Consider the following 10786-nt stretch of genomic DNA (forward strand, 5'->3'; position numbering starts at 1 on the left):
GGGACCGGTCCAGGCGTAACACAATCCTACCTAGTTCTTATATTAGCTGGCATGATATCGGATATCCACCTAGCATTATGTTGATGAGTAGTTAAATATCTCTCCACATGTTTGTATTTTTATATTCTTCTTTCTGTTTTGCTCGCGTCTTGATGCTCGGATTTCTGCATGATTCATCTGGAGGGAGAGTTCATTTGTATAAAATAAATTGACTGGAAACTAATAATAATAATCAACATTATTAATATTATTAACCCTGTCGTTGTCGGATGGGTCTCAAGCCCCAGATAAAAATATGTAGATGGTTGTGTTAGGTGAACGATAACCAACTTAAAATTTGTCGAACAACCATGATATTAATTCTTTAATCATTATTAGTATTATTGATGCCCTCTATGGGATTGAAAGGATTCAAGATGGTGTAATATTAGCACTGGTAGAACTTGTGAATAAGTCTGGCAAGCTTGAGGTTTAACACCACCGCATGCACTTATAACTGAAATGAACCGTGAAAGGATTCCTACGGTTAACCCACATGTATGAAAAATCTATTCTTCTATCTTTATTTTTGAGCTTAGGAACAGCTTGATACATTATGATGCTTTATTATATTGTTGTCATGAACTCTATAGGCTCCAGAAAACTGATGCTTGCTGCTTTGAGGATGTTGACTGGGACAGTCTGCTTGAGAACCGGTAACCATTTTTTCTACTTATCCTGCTCTTTCTCCCAAAATTTCCATTCAACTCTATTAATTTATCCTTTGTTTCCTGGGATTTATATGTTGCAATTACTGTGGAGTACACTAGTGAATTAAATCTTTTATTTAGTTTGTCCAATGCGGAGGATCTGCTAACTCTACATTTCTCTCCAGCCTTTATGACCAGAATAAGGCTTCATTTAGGGCGGTTTTTTTACTGCTTCTTAAAGCAGCTTTCGAGTACAAAAATTTCAACTTTTGTACTAATAAACTGTTTTAATCAAAATCAATTTGGATTCATGCCGGGTAGGTCGACACTATGGAAGCCATAACATTTATTAAGAGGTTTGTAATGAGAAGTATAGAGAAAATAAGGAGGATCTACTTATGTATTTATTGATTTAGAAAAAGATATGATAAAGTTTTCCAAGATAGTGCTATGGAGAGTTTTGAAAGAAAGGAGTCAATAATGCGTTATAAATTTAAATATTAAAGATATGTATGCAGCTATTACTTGTGTTCAAACACCAAGGTGAAATTGAACCAAGTATTTCCTATTTCTTGGTCATAAGATAAGCTTTAAGCCATATTTTGTTGCTTTAGTCATGGGATGTTCTATAGACATTTGCAAAGGATGTATTGGTGTATGCTTTCTTGATGGTGATATTCTTCTTTGTTATAAGACTAGAGAGGGAGTTGAAGTAAAGTTGAATTATGGAGGTCAACTTAGAGTCTAAAGGTTTTCACTTGAGTAAGATCTAAAACGGAATATATGAGAGTTTAATTTTTACGTGAAATAGACCTAGTGAAAGGATTGGTGACTTTGGGCGAATCAAGTAATTAATAGAGTAGCAGTTTTAGATTCTTGGATCTATTGTTCCAGAGTGATGGTGAATATAGATGGGGATACTTATCAGCAGATTCAAGTTGGATTAGGTTGAGTGGGGAATGCATTGGGCTTGTTTTGTGATAGAAATGTACCCTAACTTTAGAGGAAATCTATAGATGGTTAGTGAGGCTTGCAATCCTTTATGGTGCCGAATGTTGGCCATTAAAGAGAAGCAAGTACTAGTTAAGTGTGGCAGAGATGAGGAATGCTACAGGATGGATGAGGTGACTTTACCCTTAGAGATAGGATAATGAAGCGATTAAGTTGAAAAGGGATTGGAGTGCTCCAATGTAGAAGATAAGATTAGAGAGGTCGCTTATGATGGTTGGTCAATAAAACGGTGCGGCCATTCGGGCGGCCTTCCGATGACCCGGTTAGGAGAGTATTAGATTTGTCTTATGTTAAGAAATGTAGGGGTAGACCTAAAAAGACTTGGTTAGAAAATATTAGGAATGATCTTTCTTTATTAGATTTAAATGAGAATTTGACTTTTAATAGGACACAATGGAGAAAAAGGATTCATGTAGCCGACCCCACGTAGCGAGATAAAGGCTTGATGTTGTTGTTGTTGTTGTTGTTGTACTAAAAAACTGTTTTAAGAAACAGTAAGATTGTCGTCCCAAACGAAGCCTAAATCTTATGCAATCCTCTAATTGTTAAAACGGTAAAACCATTTTGGCACTCCCTCCAAACACGAAAATCACATCTTTTACAGTAGAGTGAAGAAGCTAATCTGTCAAATATCTAGGAAATTTAGTTTCTGGAATGATTTGTCTATAAATTTTCTCTAAAATGAATCCTTTTTTATTCCATCATTTACCTCTCCAACATATTATGTATATCTGAGAGTTTAATTTGATTGTATCTGACCATTTTGTATTTTAAACACCATACCTGGATTAACCAACAGGTCAGGGGAATTTTGTCGGAAGCGGTGGTATCAAATGATTAGGTCTCTTGATAAATTTTGGGCGATGCCATTTGTTGAGCAACTTGATTTACTTTCACAGCGATACTGTGAAGACATGATCAAGTATAGGGAAATGACCCAAAATTATAAGCCTGGTCTTAGTAGCCAACTTTGTATTCAAAAACTGCTAAAGAAATAAATGCAGCCTACTTTGGATTTTTGACTCTGAAGTTGATTTTTAGTTTTCGAACATTTTAGCTTTTCCCCTTCCCAAGTTTTCTTTCTTGAGGAAATTTGTGAAATATGTGTATGCAATTAATTATATCCTAATATTGTTTTATGTGGAGCTAACTGTTTGTTTTATTAAAATTTCAGGCGTTTTTTAATCTTATCTCTAATGGCTTGTTTTGGATAAATTTTTATTGTTTTTTTTTTTTGGAATGTGTTAAAGAGATAATAAAATATTTTATGCTATTTTTTATATTTAAGATATATTTATTTATTTAAAAATGTTAAATTGGTTTACTGAGTGGTCCAGATTTCAAAATAACTACAACGCAACCTTCTGTAGTTATTTGATTTTATTAAAATAGTTTATAATTTGAAATATTATAAACATAATGTTTTGAATTATATATAAAATTAAATAGCAAATAAATAAACAAAATTGCAATCTAAGTTTTGTAATTTTCTTTTATTTGTTTTAGTTTTTGACAATAATAAGGTCGTAATAAAAATTAAATATATCTTTATCTTAAGTAATGATACAAATAAGATAAGTTGGAAAACAGTAATAAAATAATTACGATTCTAGAAGTTTCTTGACGAAATTTTTAATAGCATGGGGCAACAAATTGAGCGTTCATAAAAATTCAAATTTCAAATATTTAAGAAAAGATACTGTAATTTGCCTACATGAGAGTATTAGTTTATTCTAAATTTTATTGAATGTATTTATTTAAATATGTTTAAGTAGTAAATCAATAATTTAAAGATCACCCATCTTAATGCATAAAACAATAATTTTATATATTTTCATAAGTTAGTGAGCATATCAAATATATAATTCTTAAATTGGATTTGGTTACATGTTAGCGATGGAAGGGAGTAAGCTTTCATAAAATCACTTAGGTTTTATTTCGGACTGATTTTATTACTATTTTTAAAAAGTAAGTTTTTATTATAAAAAATATTAAAAGGTTATTTTTAAGAAATAATAATAAACCTGTTTCAAATAGGGCTGTCAAAATCGAGTCACGGATCAGGTTCGGGTCCAACTCGAAATTGACCTGACATTGTTCAACCTGACTCGAACCTGACCTGTTTTTGCAAACGGGTCAGTTTTTTTAACCCGAACCCGACCCGCTTCGATTCCGGGTCAACCCAAACACGACCCGATTTGGGTATATTTTATTAAAAAATTTTTATTTAATTCAATTTATTTAAATCTAAATCAAATTAAGATAAGATTTACTTCAATTAATTTAAAATAAATTAAGATTAATTTAATTTGGACAATAATGTTTATAATTTTTTGAAATATCATTTACTTATTTCATAAAAATCATTTAAAACCCTCCTAAATTAATTAAAAACGGGTCAAACCGGGTTGATTTTGGGTTTCCGGGTCAACCCGAACCCTGTTTTACAAACGGGTCGAAATCCCGAACCCGACCCGGTTCGAATTCGGGTTGACCCAAACCCTAAATTTCTGGGTCTGGTCAAATATTGACACCCCTAGTTCTAAACGTAGCATTGATTTGAAAGTCTTATGCTATAATATGAGTTTATAATATTTTTTAGTATCTAAATATTTGCTATATTCATTTGTTTGACATGTGATCTAATTTTCTATAAAATGTGAATTTTGGTATACTATATTTTTTATTGATGAAGATGAGCGGTTAGAAATTTTGTTGGATGTCATATGACTGAAAGATAAGCATAATGACAATATTGTGCATAAAATGTCTTTTTTGGTATAAAGAAGTTTATGGTTTATTCTTATAAAAACAAGTCAAGGCTAAGGTTTAATCTATAAAAAAATTCATTTGGAGTACACTGCTTGCTTTTAATGAGAACTTTGATGAAATTGAGCCTTCATGGTCGACGGCGGGTGGTTATCGACAACTAGATTGGCGCACGTATTAACCCTAATATTGGTTTTGTCATAACCAATAAAGTTGACGTTGTCCATCAATATCAATGCATATATATATCATCGACGCCAGCACCAATGTTTATGCCTATTATTGGAATTGGTAATAAGACTCGCCTTCATAACCAATATTAACTGTAATTGTAAACATAGATGTTGGCTCCCCTCATTACTAACAAAGTTAGCGCCCACCATCGACACAAGCGATGACATTAATCATCATCAATAATGTCAATATCAATTGTTTTTAACAAGAATGATGCTTGTTGTTAATATCGAGTAGATCACTTAGAATATTTTGATGATAACTCCAATGTTTCAAGCATTTTCTTACTTATATCATAAAAGTTATCTTTTATGCCATTTAAATTTACTATATTATATCAAAGTCTTCTTTATTTGAAAAGAATTGTATCTTTTGTAACCTACAACTCATATTAGAGAAGTCATTTTAAGTAGGATAGATCCTATGATTTTTTTTATTTTCTTGATTTTCATGTGTAAAATCTCATTATTCATATTAGATGCTCTCAACTTATCTTATTTATGTGTGTAAAGAAATTTATTATAGTGCTAAAATTATAAATTTTCTTTCTACTACCATAAATGTCATTGCACGTAGCAAGATTAATTCATTTTTTGGCCCTTTATTTATAAGTTTGGGCTAGGAATTTAAATGTCATAGGATGTTTTTATATTTATTGTTAATTATAAGGCTTATGAGTTGTATAACCCTACTAGGCACATGTATATTAGTTGGTAATCTTATGATAACATACTACCCAACCAATTTGAGGAAATCTTCGACCTAACTTGAATCTTATTTCAAAAATCTCTTATTGTAGATAAGTTCAAATTACAATGTAATCTATGATTATTCATTGTAAGCTAGAATCTGCTTGGCTTAACAATATTCTTTTATAGTCCTGCCAGGTTTTGGCCTACTAATTATCTTGTCTTAGCTGGGATATTGAGCTAAGTTCGTATTCATAGAAAGTCTTATGCAGCCCCTAATTTTCTTCTATGATGCCTGTAAAGTATCCGTGGGCCGTATAATTGGGGTGCATCAATTGATGACTCAGTGCATAAATGTCACGAGTCCATTGGCATAGACTTAGGCCTATTTCATTAAGACTTTGTTTGGGACGGCTTTTTTATTGCTTTCTAAAATAGAATTTTAGTACAAAAATAAAAAAAATTGTACTAAAACTCTGTTTTAGAAAGCAATAAAAAAACCGTCCCAAACAAAATCTAAGTGAATAATTTTTTATAGGTCGGGAATGAACTTGGGTTACATGAGCACTTTTAACTTTATTGACCGCATCTTTTGAGGTAACTGATTATTCCGAAGTAAAATCACTTCGGAATCAATTTGGCTATTGGGCATTCAGAATTGTAACAAGCCTGCCTGAAATTATTCCCCTCCAGCCAAAAAAAGATAGAAACATGAAAACTTATCTGCTATTTGGATCGGAGAATTTGCCCATAACATTCATTTCAAATACTTGCTAGCTTGGCATAACAAAGACCACAAATTCTCAACGAAATATCAGACCCTCTGAACAGAAAATTTCAGACAGGCCTGGTACATGTGGCTCCACTGAAAACTCCAAGAGGATCCTCTTATCTGATTCTCACAACACGTGTCAACAATCTGCTGGACACCCAAATGAAACCTTATCTTCCGATTTCTCTTAAGATCTCCCAGCCCCCGCTTCTGCCACACGCTTGTTTTGGGCTTCATTTCATAAGGAAGACAGAACTCCAATTTTTTTCCCTTCACATCAGTTCAGACATCCAAGGAAGAGAAAGCAAGGTCTACAATGGCATCAGCTCAAGCCTTGCTCTCCTCAATGGAGGCCGGAAGGCAGCTCCTTGGTGGGAAGTTGCTTCAGTCGTCTACCTCCTCTAGGACCATCGGCTCTCAGAGAAAGGCCTCATTTTTAGTCAGAGCTTCTTCTTCCCCTCCTGCTAGGGTCAGTAAATCACCATTAAAGCTTTCTTCTCTCCTTCCTTTGAAGCGCTTTCAATTTTGTTTAAAGTTCTCCTTGATGTCTTCTCAGCAAGGAGCTGACAGGCAGCTATGGTTTGCTTCCAAACAATCTCTCTCCTACTTGGATGGAAGGTATTTTTTTCATATATAGCTACAGTAAGGTGACCTGCTGGTTCAATATTTTTGTTCTTTATGGAAACAAATAGATATCCTGATTGGTTAATGGGGATGTGGGATTAGTACTTCTACTCTGAAGGAATTGAGAAGGGAATGGGATGGACCAATGGAAAAATCTCTCTTTTCCTGTTCTTGTTCGCCCCCCTCCTCTTCCTGGCGGACATTATTAGGTCCGGAAGTAGAGATACGTCCAGAGTCCAATAAATTATTGACATGTGGAGTGTACGCATGGATACTTTATAAATTAAATGTGTCCGCTGAATTTTAAGTCAAGCACATATAAAGTGCCGTCAAAAAACACAGTCAAAGCATAAGCCACTTGTTAAATTTTAATTCGATATCCGGATCTATTTCTAAATCGGGTGTCTGAACCTAATAATTTCCCCCTTCCTGGAGCTTAGGCAAGCTAGAGTTGCCCAGCTATCTTATTCTTTCCCTGTTCTTATCAAATTCTATAGGAAGGTGATCACATAGACTTACCATTTATACAACTTCATGTACTTGCAGCCTTCCAGGCGACTATGGGTTCGACCCGTTGGGCCTTTCAGACCCGGAGGGCACGGGCGGGTTCATTGAGCCCAAATGGTTGGCTTATGGAGAGATTATCAACGGGCGGTACGCTATGCTCGGCGCAGCTGGCGCCATTGCCCCAGAGATCCTCGGTAAACTCGGCCTCATCCCAGCTGAGACCGCCCTTCCCTGGTTCAAGACCGGCGTCATCCCTCCTGCAGGCACCTACAACTATTGGGCCGACTCGTACACCCTATTTGTGTTCGAGATGGCGCTCATGGGCTTTGCCGAGCACCGCCGGTTTCAGGATTGGGCCAACCCGGGTTCCATGGGGAAGCAATACTTTCTCGGGTTGGAGAAGTTCTTAGGCGGGTCGGGCGACCCGGCTTACCCGGGTGGCCCGATTTTTAACCCGCTGGGTTTTGGGAAGGATGAGAAGTCTTTGAAAGAGCTGAAGCTGAAGGAGGTGAAGAATGGGAGGCTCGCCATGCTGGCTATATTGGGCTATTTTATACAGGGATTGGTGACTGGGGTGGGGCCCTTGCAGAATCTTCTGGACCATTTGGCTGACCCGGTCAACAATAATGTGTTGACCAGTCTTAAATTTCACTAGAGAGAGAGAGAGAGAGAGAGGAGCTTAGGATTGTATGGTGTGTGCGCCAAAGGAAGCCGCTGCTTTGATCTATTTTGGTGTAAATGATACAATTCGCGTGTAATCTATTTTGATTGTATGCTGCTTGTTTTCTGCATAAATTTCCAGGTCAAATAAATAGCTGAAAATATATTAAAATTTTATATTTATATTTAAATAAAAAAAACTTATAAAATTTTTATATTTATTTTTTAGAAAATGAATTCCAAAAATTAACTGCTAGTAAAAGATGGTGAGCTAACTTCACTTTTTAATTATCCATTAAATAAAATTAATTTTTAAAATGTATTAACTCACGGACTGTTTTGGGGATGTGAAGTTGATGTGAAAAAAATAAATTCTCTATTATGATCGTAGAAAATAAATTTTCATTATAGAAATTTTAAAAAATAGAAATAAAATAATAGTAAAAAAATATTATGATTGCTAATGGAAAAATAAAAAAATAAAAAAAAGTTGTTCCAAATAAATTCTTAATGAGTATAAATGCCACTTCTAAATACATTTGTGCCATACTAAATAATACATGTTACACATACATTTACTTGTTCATGTTTTTTTTTTTAATATTATCCCTAAAATTTTATTAGATTCCACATGAATTTGAAGGCAATTTTAAAGCTAAAATCATTTAAATTAAGAAATTTGAAGATTCAATAAAACTAATTTGGGTTAGTGTGAACACCAGTTTTAAAAAAATATCTAGTTGAAAAATGATTTCGGCAACACTTAAAATAGGCTTTGTGGAGTTTTTAACTGCCACAAAAATAGCCTGTAACAGTTTCAAAACAGCTGCATATCCATTGTATTTGATTCCCGCTACAAACGCAATTCACAATGGTTTGAAAATTGCAAACCTAAAAATTAGAATCGAGACCGAGACAATTGAACTTATAAAGTAATTAATAAGGAGATTATACACAATTTAGTTTGCAAGTAAGAAATTGATCGCTTTTTTCATTACGTATAAGAGATGGATAGATACAGAGAGAGAGAAAGATATATATATATATATATATATATAGAGAGAGAGAGAGAGAGAGAGAGAGAGAGAGAGAGAGAGGATGTGTGTTAGTGTCAACAAATGCATAGGTTTCTTCTGACACTGTATTAAAAATATAACTTGAGAAGTATTACAAACTAATTCCCTCTGATATGAATTGCATTGATAGAATACCTTCATATAAATCACAAATAAAACAAGAGGATCAATGGTCCTTATTACCAACAAAAACAAGAATCACAATCTGCAAACTTTACGAGCAGACCTAATAGTACATGATCCATGATGTTTTAACTTATCCATCTCTCACTATTTTAACATTTCTGCTCGCACTAACTGTCCAACCCAAGCTGCCAAAGCTAAAGATTCAGAAAAGTTGGGTGCACAGTTATAAGATCCACAAGCTACTTCAAAGAAAAGTAGTCAAGTAGACATGAGAAGATTTTGGTATAAAACAACAAAAATCATAGAAAAATCAGTCATCGTCTGATACCATATCCATCGCGCGCCACTGCTCAGCTCGCCACCGCTAAATTCATCGTTGCCATCGAATTCCCAATCACGATTAAATCAGTCATCGTAAGTCTTCGAGAGCAACCCCTTCATAGCCCTCATAAGCACCAAAGCTCATTTTCCAACAAAAAGCACTATTCATTTTCTCCTGGAAGAATGTCCAGCGAAGCCATCTTAACATCATGCATGCTTAGGACAAGCTTGACAAACCATAAAGGTTGCAGAAACTTCATGATCAGCTAGGTCATGGTACAACACATCTGATTCTGGATGGCCCCCTAAAAGATCATCAAAACAATCAGGCCAACTACTCCATCATTTTCCCATTTTGACTTATGATGGACCTGTGACAACATCACAATTAAATTTTAGACCCATCAACATCGCAACATCTTGTAGTGTGATTGTCATATTGTTCGTAAAATTTCAGTTTTATTAATTAAGTGAAAAATTCTTAGTATTTCACATATATAGCTTAATTAATTATGTTTTATGAAAATATAGTAGATATTCAGTTCTAAATATTTGACAGAAAATAAAGACCTAATTGGTAGGTCAACTTCAGAACCAGAGAACTTAAATTTTTTTTTTGCAACATGCTAAATTTTGGCAACAGTTCTATCACACATGATAAATTTGTAAGATTACACTACTCCAACTTAAACAGTTTGCATATACGTAGTTGGAGTTGGGTCTGTGTTGGACAACAACCAAAGTAGAAGTCAAACTCATACTGCAAGTCTTGCCAATCAGTCGGGTTTAAAGCTTCCTACGTTTACCTCATGATAATAACATCTTCATTCTTTACTTATATAAATCCAAAATAAATGCTTATTCAGCTAGATCCCATGGTCGATAAAGAATGAGATGTTTGAGGTCACAGGGCAGTGTACAAATAACGGTTGACGTATCCCCAATTCTCTCACGACGTACCTTGTGGAAACACATGTAGGAAGTGAGCACCAACATGGTGAAGATCTCGTTCAAAATATTTTCTCTCACATATTTCCATCCTTTGGAATTTAGAAAATTTTCAGTCCTATTTTCATATATCTTCATAGCATCTCCATGCAAATACCAAAGTATACGTTCATTATTTTCTATCTACACTTGCGTGCAACATCTAAGTATCTCGTTAGCCTTGGCCTATTGCTCTAGCAGACTATCATTAGCCCTTGCAATGCATTCATGAATTCATGCGCTATAAATATCAATGAAATCCTTCATAGGGATGCCGCCAGACTTCTCATTGATCGGCTAATGCATTATGAGTAGGAACTG

General features: G+C 34.5%; 1 protein-coding gene across 1 annotated transcript; it reads left to right on the forward strand.

Moving 5' to 3' along the window:
• Window positions 1–6370: 6370 nt before the first annotated feature.
• LOC110110126 (chlorophyll a-b binding protein 8, chloroplastic) lies at window positions 6371–8090 on the forward strand. Its single transcript, XM_020841452.2, has 3 exons — window positions 6371–6633; window positions 6721–6782; window positions 7335–8090. The coding sequence occupies exons 1-3, from the start codon at window positions 6481–6483 to the stop codon at window positions 7948–7950; spliced, it is 831 nt and encodes a 276-aa protein (XP_020697111.1). The 5' UTR covers window positions 6371–6480; the 3' UTR covers window positions 7951–8090.
• The last annotated feature ends 2696 nt before the right edge of the window (window positions 8091–10786 follow it).

This window comes from Dendrobium catenatum, unplaced genomic scaffold (assembly GCF_001605985.2).
Source record: "Dendrobium catenatum unplaced genomic scaffold, ASM160598v2 fragScaff_scaffold_1021, whole genome shotgun sequence".
Taxonomy (NCBI): domain Eukaryota; kingdom Viridiplantae; phylum Streptophyta; class Magnoliopsida; order Asparagales; family Orchidaceae; genus Dendrobium; species Dendrobium catenatum.